The sequence below is a fragment of the Lactuca serriola genome, chromosome 3 (genome assembly GCF_051521515.1).
Source record: "Lactuca serriola cultivar US96UC23 chromosome 3, Lser_US96UC23_V15, whole genome shotgun sequence".
NCBI classification, from domain to species: domain Eukaryota; kingdom Viridiplantae; phylum Streptophyta; class Magnoliopsida; order Asterales; family Asteraceae; genus Lactuca; species Lactuca serriola.
The window spans coordinates 23,255,784-23,275,733 of NC_136410.1; the positions used below are offsets into that span (position 1 = coordinate 23,255,784).

The 19,950-nt window shown below is 37.5% G+C and overlaps 1 protein-coding gene across 3 annotated transcripts in view; it reads left to right on the forward strand.

Annotated features, from left to right (window-relative positions):
* The first annotated feature begins 18,883 nt into the window (after window positions 1-18,883).
* Window positions 18,884-19,950, forward strand: part of LOC145091678 (tobamovirus multiplication protein 2A-like) — a 2,720-nt gene continuing 1,653 nt past the window's right edge. Inside the window, exons 1-2 of one of the 3 annotated variants that reach the window (XM_079029448.1) lie at window positions 18,884-19,025; window positions 19,583-19,880. In XM_079029448.1, the coding sequence (XP_078885574.1) occupies window positions 19,645-19,880 (236 nt within the window). In that variant the 5' untranslated portion in view covers window positions 18,884-19,025; window positions 19,583-19,644. Of the gene's footprint in view, window positions 19,026-19,564; window positions 19,881-19,950 lie in introns of all 3 variants that reach the window. The other 2 variants (XM_079029450.1, XM_079029449.1) reach the window with 2 other exon arrangements.

Sequence of the window (19,950 nt, forward strand, 5' to 3'; positions counted from 1 at the left end):
TCCACTAACGACTTGGTAAGGTACAAAGTGTAATTTTATGGGCTAGCACCAATTTCACATTTTCCTAAAGTAACTAAGATAGAGAATTTATAATGTATAGTTACTTTATAATTCATTATACTTTTAATGAGAATTTAAAGTCGTATCCTACCCGTTCAGCTAACGACCCTCCACCGATCAACGAAGCGGTGGGTGAGAGTGGACACCCATTAAGTCACCATTTTATAGGCAACAGCCTTATACCCCCCTTATAGATCGGCTTCGTGAATGAGACCTACTAACGGTAAGAATGACATATTCTTATACATATCTATATAATAAAATTATAATAATAGTATAAGTGTTGATTTTTAAACCTTTTTAAAAATCTAAGGTTTAATTTGGAATTAAAGTGTAAGACTTTTCAAATTCCAAAACTTGAGGGCAAGAATTGAAACTATTCCAAGTCTCTTCAATTTGTAACTTATGAGTTTTAATGGTTCATAAAAATGAAGACTCTTCATTTTATGAAACCTCTGTAGTTCTTTAATTACAATTTAAAGAAGTGACTTTTGGTTATCCATAACTTGACACCATCAATGTCATTAAGATCATGAATTAAACACACATGGAGGTTACACATAATTCCTATGATCTTCTAAAAACTCATAAGAACACAAATTCATGTCAAGAAATTTCAAGAAATCATATAAACATATACAATACTTGAAAATTGATAAAAGCCATGTAAAATGGGTTAACATAATCATTATCATTTTGAAAAACAAATTTTACAAGTCCAAAACAGATTGGGATAATGATTGTAATCCATTTCCAGCAACAAAACATGAAAAGCTGCCCAGCACGCTCCTACTCGTCGAGTGCATGATCCTACTCGACGAGTAGGATGAATTTGTTCATGGACTCGGCGAGTCCTCCCCATGAACTCGGCGAGTCCAGTCGTCAGTGAGCAGTTTTTTCGATTTTCAAGCAGTTTTGCATCAAGTATACAGAAAACAATCCTAGGCTCTGATACCACTAATGGGTTTTGAGCATTCTAACACTTCCTAAGTGTACATGCAACCCTAATAACCTTGAATCTATGTTTTCTCTATATACATGCAGATTTCTTTTTCAATGTTATTTCCTAACTAGCATGGCATGGGGAATATATGAAACATAAAAACTAGTAGAAATACATACCTTGTTGTTGCTTGGATTCCTTCAAGACTTTGTGAGCCTACCACCCCAAATGTTGTGCCTCAAATGCTTCACACAACACCACAAAACTTGGAATAACTTGAGAGAATACTTTTTACACTCAAAAATCGGTTATGCCCTCTCTAGTAACACTAAGTCCCGATTTTGCTAGCCAAATGGTCCCTTTTATAGTGGTGTCACAATTAGGGTTTCATCATGAAGACCCATAATTGTCATGACTCTTCATTTCTCATGACCCATGGGTTTGTAACTCCCATGGACTATCCATGGAGCTCCAAGTGGTTACATCCATAACCCATAAACCATGGATCATTAATCCACCATAAAAGAATTGATGATTGTCATAATCAACCCTATATATTTAATTAGTCTCACTTTGATCACCAAATTAATACTAGATTAACACTTGATCAATACTAATCAAATAATACTTATTATTAATATATTAGAACTTATAATATAGTAATAATCATAAGTGCCTTATTCTCTCATTTAGTCTATCCAAGTATTGCAATGCCATGCAACCCAAATGGACCATGCCGAGTCGGGTCAAGTACATACCAAATAAAGTTATGGACTTAGACACTATATCCAACAGAAAGGTGAGTATCCGGTCTAAGGTAAGTTTTGAACCTTATGAATTTGGTTGACTTAAGGATTTAAGTTAGAGCCTATAAATAAGATGCTTGGGATCAAACACAAGGGATTCCTAACTATTAATTTTTGTTCTCCCTCTATCCTATTACTCAATGAGTTCAAAAACTATAACCCCTCTCTAGGGATATAGAATATTCGACTTATCCCTTAATATGGTTTCCTTGTTTTGTTCCTTGGAGTATTGGGTCTGACTACATTAAAGGGATTCTCCTTTGGGTCATTCTTCCGTCAATCACATGCTCTTGATCTAAAGATCAAAAGGTTAGTGTTCTTACCCTTTCTTTAGTTGATTTCAAACGTAGGTTGCTATAATTAGTAAAACCTAGATCCTAGGGTGCATGTACACATAAGGACTAATTTGATTGTTTTGCTGCACCAATCTAGTGTGTATTGATGTATTAAAAATCCAACACTTAGGTCATGGGGTATACCAACCACATGTCCATATGAAAAGTATTGTCATGTCATTATTATCTCTTCACTATAATAATAACACATTTAATTTGGTATACCTACCACACCACATCATTAAAATAATTTAATTTTTAATTTTTTAATTAACTAAATTATATTTATTTAGTTAACTTTTGTTTTGAGCGACTAGTTATTAGTTAGAAGTTAGTAAAATTAGCATATGCCCAAGTTAGAACCCATGAACTCCAATTTAAAAGACAAATTATCCACCAAGTGGGTTAGTTAAATAAAGTGGGTTAGTTAAATAAATGAAAAGTGGGTTAGTTAAATAAATGAATTAAAAATACAAGATTTTCATTATAACTAAAGCAATACATAGATTAAATTAAAAAAATTTAGAAAAAAAAAACAAAAGCAAACCTAGAAAAAAATAATGAATATTGAGAAATAAAATTAGATACTCCTATACTTTTTTGGATGATTCGTTTGACCACAATAAATATTTCTAGACCACACGATCTTGCGCCTATGAGTAGCTACGCGATTGAGATTTTCTAGAATACTTCAAACCGAAAGAAACTGAATCTTTATTAAGAAGCCTTTTATGACATTCTTGAACTCATACCAAACATTTCATGTGAAAAAGGGTTACTAAGTGGTTGCGATTTTGGGTATTGTTTGAGCACCGCGGCGAAGATGTTAAAATCGTTAGCCCCACTTTTGCGTATGCTCTTTAAGTTGTTGTAAATTCCATTGAATTCAATTATTTTTAACATCATATTGTGTCATTTTGATGTAATTTAGTTGACCGTCCTATAATCACCTTGCTCCATTTGGTCATGGAAGAGGTTTCGAACAGTTTCCCAAAATATATATCCCTTTTGCGCATTTCATTTGATCGAGTCTTGGCGAGCTGAATTCCAACCCTCGGCTAAAGCAGTTTTTTCTTTTTTTCTTTCTATTCCTTGCTCTTGTTGGAAGAAATTTAGTTTTTTTTTTATATATTTGAATTTTTGCTTCAAATGTTTTGGTTGCTCAAATTGTGTTTCATGTACTTCATTGGAAGAATCCGGCGTCGGTTGTGGTTGCGAAAATTGTTGCTGCGTGAAAGGTTGCTGGTAGACGAAAACGGGATGTTAGAGAAAAAACTATTGTGTAAAAGGATGTTGGAAAGTTGTGGGGACAAAGGAGCTTTGAATCAAATTCTTATAATTGCCTTGTGGTAAATTTAAGCTAAGATATTAATATGGTGTCATGTCTAGTGAAAATAGTCTTTTGAGATTTTTGATTAGATTTGTTGGAGTGCTGGGATTTTGTTCCATGTGGGGTGAGATGACAAAATATTTGTATGTATGTAAATAGAATAAGAAAAGAATTATGTAAAAAAATAAAAGTTTGAATTGGTAAATTTATAAATCGATTTTATTAAAGTTTTGATTATTTATTTATTTACTATTATTATTATTATTATTTTGCATATTAGCCTTTTGAAATGGCTGGTAAAATGGTCAAAGAAAGTTTAATGCCTTGTATTTTCTCAATGGGTGCAGTTCGTGGTGTTAACTACAGCAACAAACCACAGTCGTTCCATCACGAAAGGTTAGGGATGATATGCATAGTCATAATGACTTTGCCACTCGCCACAAAGCCTTCAACCTTAAATATAACTTCTTAATTTCTTTTTTCGGTTATAAGATTGGAGGGAGTCGCTCACTAGCCAAACTTGCCTCCAGCTCGCTACAACGCCAACATTACTCCCTTCAAAATGCAACATGCTAAGGTTGGCTCGCCATGGACATAGCCACATGAGAGGAAAGAGAGAAACTTGGATGGTAAGCTCTCCTTGGTTTGAAACCTTTTTTTTTCAAAAATAAAACCTATTAAAGTAACACACCACAACTCTCTACTTTTTGCAATTGGATGCTACTTTCTACATCTTATATGGCTTCAAAAAATTTGACATGACATAAAAAATTCTAACGTGACAACATGATAAACATGCTACAACTCCCTACAACCTAACAAATATCTCTTATAAATTGTTTGTAATCACGTCAAATCTATTTATTCAATGAAAGGACAATAAAATTTTGCTTGTTAAATTTTAAATAAAAGGACACATACTATTTGTAAATAATTCTTAATGAAAGGACAAATAATATTGTAAAATAAATACGATGGCAGCCTTACCTCTCATACTAGACGTGAAAGAAATCAAATGAAATTGTATTATTTTTGTTATTATTATTTTTTTGTTATCAAAGGACAACCTATTGATACTTGGATTTGCATTACGTGTGTTTGTATCAAAATATAACCATAGTTTTGTTTTTGCAATCATCAAAGTACTTTCTATTTTATTTATTTATTTTTTTAAAAAAATGGATAACAAAAAAGATGTCTCTTACAAGTTGCATTAGGTCATTCAGAGTACCGGCAATGAACCTCGTCGTGGTCTAACTGACCACAAACCACAAATATGAACACCACCCCGATCCTCTCGTTGTGTTGACCTGGAGCTACACAGTCGTGGTCTCTCGTGCTTCCCACCACAACCCACCACGACCAATCTTCTTCTCTCTTCCTCTCTTCTTCTCTGCAGGTCAAATCCACCACCACCACAATCACTGTGTGATGAGTATACTGACTTCGTTGTGGAAGGAAGGTGGAAGACGATGATGCTGAGGTGGTTCGTGGTTCGTTGCCAGTATAATTGATGGTCTTATAAGTTGTATTGAGGATTTTTAATGTTATTAAAGCATCTTCAAATCATATTTTACTTTTAATGTAACATCCCGAAATATCAAGAGTAGAGTTGATGGGCAAAAAGGGTAAATTGGAAAAGAGGAACTCGGCGAGTCCATGGGTGGACTCGGCGAGTGGGGTCGCGAATTGGTCGCGTGTTATTTGGCCAACTCGGCGAGTCGGCGGCTGGACTCGACGAGTTGGTGCTGGGTGAAGAAAACCCTAACCTTCGGGGTTTGCCCCCTATTTAAAGGATGTTATGCATCCTTTTCAGCCTCTATACCCCCTGAGAGTTCCAGAGAACACCCCCAAACGTAATAACTCCATTATTGAGAGGATTAAAGCTTGGAAGAAAGGGTTTGTGAAGAGAAGTGGGAGGAATTCGAGGATAGCATCAAGAGGGCTTGGAGATCTGGAGTCTACATCAGTTTAGGCTCATCTTTGGGGTAAGGATCCTCTGTCTTGAGCTCTTTTCCCCTTGTTGTCTTCTATGGGGGTTGTTTTGGGGTTTTTGGGTGTATTTCATGAGTTATTCGGGATTGGAAGATGGATCTGAGGATGCTACCTCAGATCTAGAGTGGTGATGGTCCAAATGTGCATAAAGTCCCTGTGTTGAGTGTTTAGTGAAGCTATCATGTCCCAAACCCTAGCCCTAATGTGCAAAATGCATAGATCTCTTTGGATTCACGTAAAGTTTGCCACTTTACGTGATGGATGGGTTGTAAGAGGCTAGATCTATGTTTTGGATCAATTGCATGGCCTGGAGTGCTTCTGTATGGATTCAGACCGGTGGTACTCGGCGAGTCACATGGGTAGACTCGACGAGTTGCTTGAAGATGAGCTGGAACTCGACGAGTTGGAAGAACAACTCGGCGAGTTGGATGAAGATGGCCTGGAACTCAGCGAGTTGTATGAACAACTCGGCGAGTAGGTTGAAGATAGCCTTAGACTCGGCGAGTCTGTTCTTGGACTCGACGAGATAGGTCGCGGATTGAGGGAAGTTCTGAGTATGGGGACTCGGCGAGTCATCGGGTTGACTCGGCGAGTAGAGTCAGTCAGGGGTTGACTTTGACCTTGTCCAAAGGTTGACCAGTTGTCTTCCAGGGGTATTTTGGTAATTAAGGGTATTTAATGAGTTGAGTGTTTTGATGTTTAGTGGAGGAGTTCGTGTCGGAGTTTGGAGCAGCGAGATCTTATCCTTTCAGCCGACCGTTTCGAGGTGAGTCATCCTCACTATATCAACAGGGTCTACAACACCAAGGCCGACCCTTATCAGATTGAGATCCGGGTAGTTGTTGTTATGTTGTTGCTTTGATATGTTTGCATCCTGGTAACTAGGGTGGTATATGTTAGAGACCTGATTGAGATCGGTATCCTGAGAGATAGGGTGATGCTATGCTAGTGACCGGTTAGGTCGGTATCCTGGTTAGGATGATGATATGTTATGTGATCTGTTTGATCTTCCTGTTGACTGTGAATTTCTATATGATTGTATGTATATGTGCACATGGTTGTTTGGACTGGAGTTGGGTTGAGGCGGGTCCTGCTTTGTGCTGTAGGCCAAGATACCCAGGGCAGACTGGTTGTCCCGTAGGCCAGCGAGCGGTCCGGATAGGCTGTAGGCCCCAAGAGGGCGGACCAGTCATATTGTAGACTCAGAGAGTAGACCAGGTGGATTGAAGGCCCGGTGCGGGCGGACCAATCACACTGCAGACTCGATGTATGTGGTTAGATTCGGAGAGTGGACCAGGTGGATTGAAGGCCCGGTGTGGGCGGACCAATCACACTGTAGACTCGAGGGATATGGCTAGACTCGGAGGGTAGACTAGGTGGACTGTTGGCCGGTGCGGCGGACCAGTCCCACAGTAGACCCGAGATGCATGGTTGTTCTGTGATCGGATATGTTATGGCATGTTATGCGTGTATGGTATATGTGGGGTGGTATTTTGGGGATATCTCACTAAGCTTTCGGGCTTACAATTGTGGTTTTATGTTTTTTTCAGGTTCTTCAGGAGACTGTGGCAAGGCGAAGGCGTGATCGTACCGCTCCACATGATTTTGTAGTAATGTGATTCTGGGAATACGCTAAATGTTTTGTATTGAAAACCTTTTTGTAATAATTTAATGGAATCGAGTTGTTTTTGAAAAATTTAAAATTGGTTGTATTTTTCGGTCGTTACAAGTTGGTATCAGAGCCTTGGTTTGAGTGAATTGGAGAAACACTCGTGTGACTCCAGTTTCAAATCGAGGAGAGTTTTCAAAAGAGAGTTTAAAATGGTTTTCAAAATGAGTAAAGGAGGACGCGGAGGTACGATCAGTCGGAGCTAGTAAGTAACCCCAAAATACCATGCATGATATTTGTTTTGAGCTTTGATAGAACAGCATGCTAGTGTTAGGCTAGGGATCTTCAGGATTTCATGATAATGTTGCCTGATTTGTGATGCCTGTAGCCTAGGGTTTCCTTATGGGAGATTTTCAGTGTTCCTCTAGTGGTGAGGGCTGGGAGTTGTTATGCATGTTTCTCTAGGGTGTGGTGGTAGTACTTCATACAAATATGGGTAGGTGTGGAAGGTAGTATGGGCCCGTACTACTGAAAGCACAGGACCCATACGCGTATCAGGGAAACCATGACCTCTAGGGTTGGGTTGAGAGAGTTGGTTCCCGGGATAGTGGGAAGTATCTGAGTCTTTGTGGTGATTTTCAGTATGGAGATTCCGAGGCATGCTGGGAGTGGATCCGGGTCAGGATTGGGAGCAGGAGAGGGAGTTCCGGGCGGGTCAGTACCGCCCGAGGTTATTGGTCAGATGAGCACGTGCGAGTTGGATGCGAGGATTTGTGAGATCCTGCGTGATGAGATTGCTGCGTTGTTCCGGGCCGAGTTGCCGGAGCTGTTTGGGTCGATCAAGACCGCCATGGTTGAGTATTTTGATGAGCGCTATGCAACTCTCACAGAGACAGCTGCCGCCGCGGCTACAACAGCTGTAGCAGCGGCAGGGGGAGGAGCTGGTCGGGGCTTTCAGTATCGGGAATTCGATAATACGAAGCCTCCAACCTTTGATGGAGTTCAGGACCCGATTGTTGCTATGAGATGGTTATCGGACGTGGAGGGGTGTTTCTTCACGTGTTCATGCCCTGCTGATCAGAGGGTGAGGTGTGCTCTGAACCTGTTGAGGCTCGGGGCGAAGGATTGGTGGAGATTGACCACGGGGTCATATTCAGATGCGCAGAGGGCTGCGGTTTCATGGGATCAGTTCAGGGAGATGTTCAGCACTCGTTATGTTCCGCAAGTTGAGAGGGAGAGATTGGCTCAAGAATTCCTTGAGCTAAAGCAGGGTTCGGAATCGGTGACAGAGATCACCAGGATGTTCACTGAGAGGGCGATGTTTTGCCCTGAGTTCGCTTCGGAGCAGGCTCAGATGTCCCGATATCTGAGTATGCTCAAGAGGGATATCAGACAGTTTGTGTCTACGCAGAGGTGCGAGACCTTGTCGAAGTTGCAGGAGGCCGCCAGGCGGCGTGAGTTAGAGATTGAGTTGCAGTTGCGTGAGTTGAGGCAGGCTCCAGTGCAGTTGCAGCCGACGCCGAAACGGTCTAAGACCGTTGATTCCAGGGTAGGAGAGCAGAGTAGTCACACTTGTGGGAAGTGTGGGAGGAGCCACACCGGAGTATGTAGGTCCGGTGGCGCATGCTGCAAGTGCGGAAAGGAGGGGCACTATGCAAGGGATTGTTGACAGTCAGCGCAGGCTCGGGACCTGAGGATTTGTTATCATTGTCATCAGGTTGGGCACTTGAGGGTCAACTGTCCACAGATTGTTGCAGGACCGGTGCAGGCTCCTGCACCGGCCACTTTGAGGATCACGGGTGGACCAATCACACTGCAGACTCGATGTATGTGGTTAGATTCGGAGAGTGGACCAGGTGGACTGAAGGCCCGGTGCGGGCGGACCAATCACACTGTAGACTCGAGGGATATGGCTAGACTCGGAGGGTAGACCAGGTGGACTGTTGGCCGGTGCGGCGGACCAGTCCCACAGTAGACCCGAGATGCATGGTTGTTCTGTGATCGGATATGTTATGGCATGTTATGCGTGTATGGTATATGTGGTTGGTATTTTGGGGATATCTCACTAAGCTTTCGGGCTTACAGTTGTGGATTTATGTTTTTTTCAGGTTCTTCAGGAGACTATGGCAAGGCGAAGGCGTGATCGTACCGCTCCACATGATTTTGTAGTAATGTGATTCTGGGAATATGCTAAATGTTTTGTATTGAAAACCTTTTTGTAATGATTTAATGGAATCGAGTTGTTTTTGAAAAATTTAAAATTGGTTGTTTTTTTCGGTCGTTACATTTAATCATATTTTATTTGTATTTTATTTTTAGAGTATAAATTAAAGTATAAAATGGTTTGACTTCAACCTCCTGATAAATTTTATTTTACATTTTAAAATAAAATGTATGAGCGACTATATAATTTACAATTTAAAATGTAATTATTTATTTTTCTATTTGAAGAGTATAAACAAAATTAGGGTGAAACCTTTATTCTATTTTAAACATTATAAATAAAATATAATATACAAATAGAAATAGAATGAAATTAAAGATGCTTTTATTTTCTTAAATAAATACATCAATTTTATCCATTCGTAATTTGGCAAGATCCCATGATTTAGATTTAACACCTTGATTTAAATATTTTTATGTATAAGGTCATTCAAAATTTTATTTTACATTCTAAAATAAAGTGTACGAGCGATTATATAATTTACACTTTCAATTTAAAATGTAATTGTTTATTTTTTATTTATAAAATACAACGGGCATGTTCGGTACGGAACGTTTGGAAGCGTTTGAAAGCTTCTAATTTCTAGCGTCTAACAAAACGCTCCGTTTTGAAAATAAAGTCTCGTTTGACACTACAAACTTCTAGTATTTAGTTTAAACAAAACGTTTCAAATCCAAATGCTACTTCACGTAACGTTTAACAAAACGCTACCAACTAGAAGCTATCCGCTACCAGTTGTTTTTGCCTAACACGCCCGAAGTAAAGTTGGATTGAAATATTTATTCTATTTTACGCTCTATAAATAAAATAAAATACAAAAATAGAATAAAATTGAAGATACTTTTATTTTCTCAAATAAATACATCTATTTTATACATTCATAAAGAAATCATGGATATAACGATAGTAAGTAAAAACATATTAATTTTTAACGAGAGTAATCTAAACGAAATTTGTAGTAAACTCAAATACGAATACATGAACATAAAGATCGTTAAAATCCAAGATCGTATGGAGAAGTTACGACGTTCAGAACACAAGACCTAAGCCAAACAACAAGACTAAACAACCAAACAACCGAGGTTGTAATGACTATAAGCATCAACAACCCAAACACCTCATTAATGTTGTTCATACGTAGAATGTCGTGAGCAAAATCTAAAAAACCGGTCATAAATACTGAAAGTGTACAAAAACAATAAAGACTTATCTTGCAACAAAATTATAAGGACTAAATGTGTAAAAGTAATAAATATATTCCCCTATTAAGTCATTTTTCCTGGCTTACTCAGAGTAGTCGGTCATAAGGACTGAATGTGTACAATTTAAACATGCTAAAATGGTAAATGGGAACAAAAAAAACTCAGTGACCAAATATATACAAATCGAAAACTAGATTACCCTTTTAAGTCATTATCCCTTAGAGGAATTTGGTTCTTACCTATTAAATAAACTTTTATTATCCATAACTTGATCTGCAAATTGTATTGCATTTCGATCTCTATAAGTGCTTTTATTTTGGAGATCCATTAATCAATATTTGAATCAAGATCATTTTGTTAGTGTATGGCTAAGGTTTAGGTCTAAACCCCTTAGGGTTTAGGTATTGTCTTTATATATTTTTGAAAGATAAATTGTCACACCCCTGGACCAGACGGCGGAAGCGTCCGGAGGCGGGTGACCTCATTGTGCAGTATCATAACAATTGAATATAAATGAAACAGAGCATTCCAAACATCATACATTGAGATGACAAACTTACATTGTTTACATATTGTATTTGTTCTTCGAGTTACACAAAAGATACATAAGTAGAAAAGAATCCAAACTACAGCTAAATGGTCTTGCATCAGCGTCCCTTGTTACCTGCTTACTAGATCCCTGAGAATAAAAGTCGTTTTAAAAAGCGTCAACTAAAAATTTGGTGAGTTCATAAGCATTTTTGTATAAAATCGTTTACACTTGTTTAGAATCGTTCTCAGTGTTCTTTCAGAAAATCCGATATTTTCTATGAAATCGTTTGAACTCTTGCCTTGAAAATCATGGATATATGTGTATATGTCATTTCTTTTGTTCATCCCTATAAGGAGTGATCTTTGAAAAGTATTGTAATTTGTGAAAGCGAGTTGTGTCCGAGAATAGTTCTTTTGAATAGTAATAATCAACCGCTTCACGAAAAACCCCTTATATTAAAAAAGGAAATATGGTTGAAATCTTGTTTCTCTTATCAAGTAAAATTAAGTGTGCATTCTAGTTTATCGTTATCGAAATCGTAGAAAAATCCTTTTCTCCAGAAAATCATATATTTTCTGCTATAAAATATTTGTTACTTCTAGTTTATCATTATCGAAATCGTAGAAAATCGTTTTCTCCAGAAAATCCTATATTTTCTGCTATAAAATATTCGTAAGTTCTAGTTTATCGTTATCGAAATCGTAGAAAATCGTTTTGCATAGAGTCCTACGTTTTTTAATTTGTAAAATAGCAGTATTACGACTCTATACTTGTTAGGAGAGAGAATCATGGAAATTGTGGACATTCTACACGGTGAAAAGAAAGGACCGTCAACGGAACAAATGCGGACCATAACCTATCACATATAGGACAGTCAACACAACGTGCCAAAATTTATTTATGAGGTTTTCCTTACATAAATTTCTAGTTAATATAACATATTCTAGTGAGTCGTTATAACCATACTAATCTGATGGAGTGCCTGTTTTGGCGTTTCTCAGGCGCCCTCAGTTTGGAAAAGACATTTGTCACCCTAGACTGGCCTGTCTAGTTGTAGCGAACAACGAAGGTGCAGGGTGTCAACCCCGTATAGATCTATACACAAATTCCCGCTCTCCCTCCAATGTATGACAGAACGGATAAGAAGAATCAAATAAGGCAGAAAAATAAAAGTTTCTCCAATCTGAAGAGATGGGAGAGTGCTTGAGTATCTTGTTTTATGATTATCTTAGTGATTATGAAACCATATCACAATTGATCCTCTAAGGACACCTTAGTTCATTTGTTTGGCTAAGGAGAGGAATCATGAATTGTTGAAATGGTTAAATCAAAAGATAAATCATACTTCGTACCAAAATCAAATCTTAGAGTCATACTCCAAGATTGAGCCTTGAGTGACATAATCTTAAGAAAGGTTTAAAACGCTTGTCAAATGTAGAGTAAAATGTTTTCTACTCTTGTACATTTGAAATTGGTAAGTTGTGATGTTTTGGATAAGACAAAGACCAACTAAGACCAATTGTGAGAAATGTTTTTCCTTGATAAGAATCAACACTAACTCTTGAATATTTGTTTTGTCAAGGAATGGTTCTTGACAAAGAGAGTCTTATATGTCAAGAGGACAGTGAGAGTCTTAAAAGATCTTGAGATAGTTTCAAGAACTAATCAAGAGTATTGTTAATCACTAGCCCACGACTTGAGGTTTGTAACCTGGAAGCAATGGTAGGCCCATGTGCTGCCGGGTGGCAAGAAATTAAGATTGAACAAGTTCAGTCCATATGTGTTTGGATTTGCCACTAACCTTGTCTTGTGATTATGGTTATGAAAAATTCACATGGATAGGAACATTTACACCATAAAATCTAAGTGTCATAAGGTTTTTCTCCGATTCATAAAAAATGATGGTGAGGAAACTCTTTCAATAAGTAGATTTTAAGTAGATAGCAAGTATGATATTTGCATTCTCAAAGTCATTAGTGGAGCGCGTGTGGTTAACCGACACACTAACATAGACTTGTGAGAAATGGCAAAGGTCTAAACAATCAAGACTATGATTACGACATCCCTTTTCATAGTTCTAAAATTGTTTAGACACACATGTGAGCTATATAAGGAAAGGTGTATGGTTTTGATAAAGTCTTATCAATGCATCTCGTATCAGAAAACTGAACTTTGGTAAGAAAGTCAATAAAGCGCTGATTTCTAGAAGTCCAGCTGATTTCTGGGTACATGTCAAAGCTAGTGGGAGCATAAAGTGTTATGCTGGTTAAATTATAATTATCATGTTAGTGGGAACATGATTATTATGTTATGTGTTTCAAGTTAGCAATGTTAATTATAGGAAACAAAAGTTTCAGTTCGGTTTGAAAAGTTGTTTAGCTATAATTAAGGGAGACGATTTTATACTTCATTCCAAATCTACAAGCTTAGATTGAGATTTTAATCTACTTTAGTCAAGGATACATAAGAATGTTATGTTAGAATGGTTCAACATAAGGAAATTATATATATATGTTGCGTTCTCAAAATTCAATTATGATTACGGCATACCTCTTCATAGTTCGAATTGTGAGAATATGGCAAATAAAAATTTATAGCATGAATCGTGTCCTATATGCTTCGGGTATAGGTTCGATTACATGTGCTATAATCTGTTCTAAATTTTCCAAATGCCTAGGGCATTAAGTTGGAAAAAAGGAATATAACTGGAAATGACTAAAATGATTAAGCAAATTGTCGAGGACAATCTGAGGTTTACCAAAGATTGGTTGCACATGGACAATTAGAAGTATAGAGTAAGGACCATATTGACATATTTTGAAAAGAGGCAACTCTTGTTCAAAAGTGATGGTCAAAATGGGAATATGGAATTGTTTCCATAGGTGGAAGTTATTCTTTGAATCTGTGTAAGATTAAAGAACTTAATGCAAAGAAGGATGTTCATAGAAATGTACTTTGAATTTGAGACTTCATTTCCATGGAATTGTTCTCCATTGGAATACTTTGTAATGTTTGTTTCCTAGTCTTTGTGACTTGTGTGTATATTCATTACAAGAGGATCATTGCATATAAGTTTAGAATCTAACAAGATTACGGTAAAAGACAAGAATTTGGTGTTCTTACATTTATGGTGAAGGATTTGGGATTGTGAAATGAGCATCATTGAAATGTTGTCAATCGATCTGTTTCACAAAGAGAGAACCACATGTAAAATAGTGTGCATACTTGGAGTATGGCATAACTATTGTTTAGACGAACATAATTTGCATGCTTAGAGCATGGCATGACTATTTTTTTAATTCAAGTATTAAGTTGATATATCGAAACATTGGATAATGAGTAATCAATATGGTGCTTAGATAAAAGGTGTTTTTTATTTACACTCAAAGTGTTGGGGCCATATAGGATTAGTATTATTCTTGTGTTTCACTTTGCATGTTTTGACTTCCTGAATAACTAGGTCATTCTTCCCGAATAACTAAGTTATCCAAACCGTCCACAGTCAGTCATATGTTGGAAGTAGATATGAATCAAGACTGTCATGAATTGGGTTTGTAGATGTCTAAAGTGTTTAGACATAGCAAGAGTTGCTACAACATTCATGAGTGCTCATAAGTTATGAGTATTGGATTCAACCCATGCTCATTTGAATCACTTCATGGATTTTATCACGAGTGAATCATGAGACGATAATATCTTATATTCTTCAAACCTAGAGATATGAGTTGTTGACTATGAGTTGGTTATACATTGATTGCACGAAAACGCATTGGTAACTCGATGTTATAAAACGTGCCTTTGTGTATGATTCAACAAGTAGTACAACAAGCATATCAGTCGAAGTTTATCCATTCCTTTTATCCTTAAAGGGATAAAAGCGATATTTGTTGGCCCCTCGATGATTTAGTGATGACAAAACGTAAGTGCTCGGTCGGGCCTGTACTGATTTGATTTGTTCAATTAGTCAGTCGTCATAAATCGGAAATCGGGAAACAATAAATGGATAGAGAGAATGATTATAATCCATGTCTTAGTCCATATGATATCTAGAATGGAGGAATATATGATCACTTATCTAATGGACGCGTCATTGATTTGTTCAGAGTTCGGCAGCAGCTTTTAAGAGCTACGATTGCTGGTCAGGTTATGAAGTCGTACTTGCAATAATAGTTTTAGACTTATTCAAGTGGGAGACTGTTGGATTAATGTCTAAGTCCATAACTATAATTGGTATATACTTGACCCGACCCGGCATGGTCCATTTGGGTTGCATGGCATCATACATCTGGATAGACTAAAATGAGAGAAATAACACTTAAGGTTTATTAATATATTATAAGTTTTAATATATTAATAAGATTATTTAATTAGTATTGATCAAGAATTAATCTATAATTAATTAAGTGATCAAAAGAAGACTAATTAAATATATGGGTTGATTGTGTAAATCATCCATACTTATATAGTGGGCTAATGCTCCATGGATTATCAAGTTGGGCTAAAACCCATAAGATGCTCCATGGATGCTCCATGGTGTATTTGAACCCAATGGATCCAAGGAAATGGAAAGCCATGACAATTAGGGTTTACCTTAATTTTGACTAACTATATAATGATCTTATTATTGAAGAAATCGGCCACTAGTGAAACAAGGAAGGGCAAACCGATTTGTGAAGTGTTCTATTTTCTCTCTAAGTTATTCCAAATGCATTTGATGTTGTGTGAATAATTTGAGGTGTCACATTTGGGGTACTAGGCTTTTGAGCTCCATGGAATCAAGCACCAAACAAGAGGTATGTAATTCTACTAGAATTTATATTATGTGTACTTTATATTATGCTAGTTAGAACAATATATTGGAAAATTGATATTTGCGTGTATAATAGAGAAAACATAGATCCAAGGTATTTAGGGTTGCATGTACACCATAGGAGTGTTAGATTGCTCAAAACCCAACAGGAGTCGGGTCAGTGGTCCGGATCGTCCAGGTGCGAAGCCGAATGGACTATCCAAAGTGGCCTTAGGCAAGATCCTTCCGGAGCCAGGATATTGCAAGATGGTATGGATGAGAGGCTTCCGAGGCAAAGAAGGTTCCGAAGCAAAGGAGGTTCCAAAGCGAGAAGCTTCTTGGTTTCTTAGAAGGTATCCGAACTAAGAAGAGTCTGAACCAAGAGGTTTAGGACCAAGAGGTTCCGGACCAAAAGCGTCCTTTTGGGGTTTTCTCTTCCGATTTTGAGCTGTTTTCGACTGAGGAAGGTACTTAGGGAGATTTGAGAGAGATTTGAGATACGTGGAGAGATTTGGGAGAGATTTCACATACTTGAATATATTTGGGAGAGATTCACTATACTTGGAGAGATTTGGGAGAGATTCACCATACTTGGAGAGATTTCGCATACTTAGAGAGATTTAGGGAGAGATTTCACATACTTGGAGAGATTTGGGAGAGATTCACTATACTTGGAGAGATTCACTATACTTGGAGAGATTTCGCATACTTAGAGAGATTTGGGAGAGATTCACTATACTTGGGGAGATTTGGGAGAGATTCACTATACTTGGGGAGATTTGGGAGAGATTCACTATACTTGGAGAGATTTGCATTCTAACACTATATGGATCCTTAGGAACTCATACTGAACACTTAGGTGTGTTAGCACAATTCTCACAATAGTCCTTGCTTACTTGAGGATGAAATTTTCTAGCCAAAAAGGCTAGTTGTGACATAAGAAAGTTATCGTATTTACATAATATCGGAGCTTTAGATTCAACCCTGTGAAGTTGACCACAAATCTAAGCCGCCGACCTCCACCTTCGACGATCTTCTTTAGTTGTCGTCGGACGTGCCTTCTCTTGTTGTCATCACCTCATTTTCCGCTGCCGCCTGCATATCTAGTGCCACCGTCGCTGCCTTCGGTTCTAGCAGTCATCGCTATCTGTAATTCTTGATTTTTGATTCTACAAATCTTACCGTCAGTTTGCATTCTTTGAATCTACTATCTATTTCTTTTCATCTTTGTCAGTTTAATCGTCGTCGTCCAGTAGTTCTTCATTGATAAAACTGCGGGGATGTTAGTGTGTAGGGTTAGGGTTTATGCTAAATATGTTTCTTTGAAAGCTTATTTGAAAGATAATAACTTACAAATTGACTCCCTGTTTCTATGGCCACAATAAGATATATGGAACCAAACAACAAGCAAAAAAACTTGTAGCTTTCTTTAATGCATACAGTAACAAAAAAGGGTTGTGTCATAAATGATGATGACAAGACATGAGAAGAACAGAGATGGAACGATTGGTGATTTTAGTGTCACCATGTCATTTTATGTAATTGGAACTAATATGTGAGCTAAGGGGCTTCATAATTTTGTACTCTAATATATGTATGGGTTTTTGCGGAGTGCACACATGTATAAGATCGAATTAGAAGCCGGTTCGACGATAAGTCGGGGGTCCAAGGGTAATGCCCCTGGGTCCGAGGTTTCCAAAGGGTCAACGCCCCTTTGGCGGGGTCTAGGGGCAACGCCCTTGGTTGGGGTCCCACTATCAGCTAACGAAATTTGTTAGTTTTGGAAACCCTAAATCCTCATTAAATTTCAGATTTCCTGGCTTGCTTCCAAAGCAACCCATAACGGCCACTAAGTGAAACCCTAATCTCGTTTATTATATAAACGACTCTTCTCTTTGAGAAGATACATAGAAAAACTATTAGCTCTCGTTTTCTTCAAACAAACACAAAATCCTTCTAGCAATTTGGCTTATGACTTTTGTGCCTAGAATCGTAAGTGTCCTCTTGGATTATCCTAGGTTAAATTTCTTGCAACACAGACATATGGTAGAAATATCAGTTCGGAAAATATCCACACGATCCAAGTGGTATCCGGATCTCCGACATAAACCCTATTTTTTCCAACATAGAAAAGAAAAACACTATTCCAAATGTATTATGTAACTAACTTGTTTATTGGCTTGACCATTTAGTTTTGATGATATGATAGTTGTGTGATATATATTTGACATATCATTAAAATGACACATTGGGCGTGTTCGGCACAAAACGTTTTGGAGTGTTTGAGAGCTTCTAGTTTCTAGTGTTTGACAAAACGCTCCATTTAAAACAGAAAGCCTCGTTTGACACTACAAACTTCTAGTGTTTAGTTTAATCAAAACGCTCCAAATCCAAATGCTACTTCATGTAGCGTTTAACAAAACGTTACAAGCTACAAGCTACCCACTGCCAGCTAGTTTTTCCGAACACGCCCATTATCATCTTCTTTACCCATCAAAAACCCAATATTCTGTTGCACATCATCCTTAAACCAATTTGTTTTTGTTAAGTATGCTAATACAATCGAACATATTTACATATGTAAATATGTTCTAAATCATCGACGAAGATGTAATTCATGGTACACACATAAATAACGAAGATGGACACAAATTTTTAGAGTGTTAGAAGTGGGCAACGCCCACATGCGTTATTAGCAGAAAAAAAAACGTTGTTACCGGGATGTTGTGGTGGTAACGGAAAGCCATAAGAATACTTATAACGCACAATAACGATGAAGACGGATAATGTTCTTAAGCGTTATTAAGGGTGGTACCTAGTAGCCTTACTTTTGCCGTGATTGTCACATGCATGATGCATCGCACATGGTCTTTAACGGGTTGTTGCTAACGTCAAGTTTAAGAGACCATTATGGAATAAAGGCTTTTCGATTTATACTAAAAATGCAATAAAATATAATTTCACTTAAAACTACATGTTATCAGATAATCGAGGGGCCATTTACGTAACTTAATTCTCGTAAGTCGTAACTCGTATGTTCCGACTTGCATTTTGGCGGTGGGCATTTGTAATTGTCCGATTTCAGATAGAAAACAGACAGACAGATAGATAGATAGGGCATCGATTAAACAATTAATTTGGGTGTTACGATCGAGTTGCTGTCGAAAATCTCTACACTCGCGATTATCGCTCATTCCTCTGTAAGTGCTGCCATTCAATTCGCAGTAAATTAGGAACAATTCTATAATCTCTCTATGGGTTATTCGCAATCGAGAACCCAAACGAGGGTATTGCAATCTTTTGTTTATTTAATGCTGTTTTACTTCTCCGATTTCTTCAATTATAGATTATATTGAGTTTCAATTTTGGATTCACTGTGTTTTCCTTCACCGATTGGAAAGGAATTTCGACTTTTCGAGTGACATGTTTATTCATCTGAACGAACTTTTTTTGTTTCCACAAAAAATCTAGCCATAGTTGAGTTCGGATACTTCATCGGATCTTTGTATGACCTTTCATCTCCCTAAATCTATAGAATTATAACTCCAGCTTGATTTAAATACATGTTCTTGCAACTTACAAGTGAGCCAATTGGATTTTTCACTTTTTATCTACACATAAAGCCATAAAGGTCAATTGACGAAGAACAACACAATTTTTTTTGTTGCTTTTGGAGTGTGGTTGGTTGACAAATTTCATTTGACGTCATGTGTTTTGCTTTTAGTAAAAGTAACTTCAGTTTTCTACGTTCTTGCAGTGTATAACCGTTTCTGTTGTTCTATGACATTGGTGATTTGAGAGACTTCAGGGTAAAGAAAGATGGCTTGTAAAGGGTTTTTAGAGTGCTTGTTGAAGCTCCTGAACTTCTTATTGACTCTTTTGGGTCTGGCCATGGTGGGCTATGGGATATACTTGTTTGTTATGTACAAAAATGCAACTGATGATGATATGGATGCCCTACCAACAAATGAAGGATTGATACAGCTTGGACGCCCTATGCTAATGGCTGTGTCACTGTCTAGCAACAGCTTTTTTGATCACTTGCCTACTGCTTGGTAAGTGCCTCTTGTTCATTCATACTCATAGTTGGATGTTTTGTATCATTTTTTCATATTGTGGTGTTTG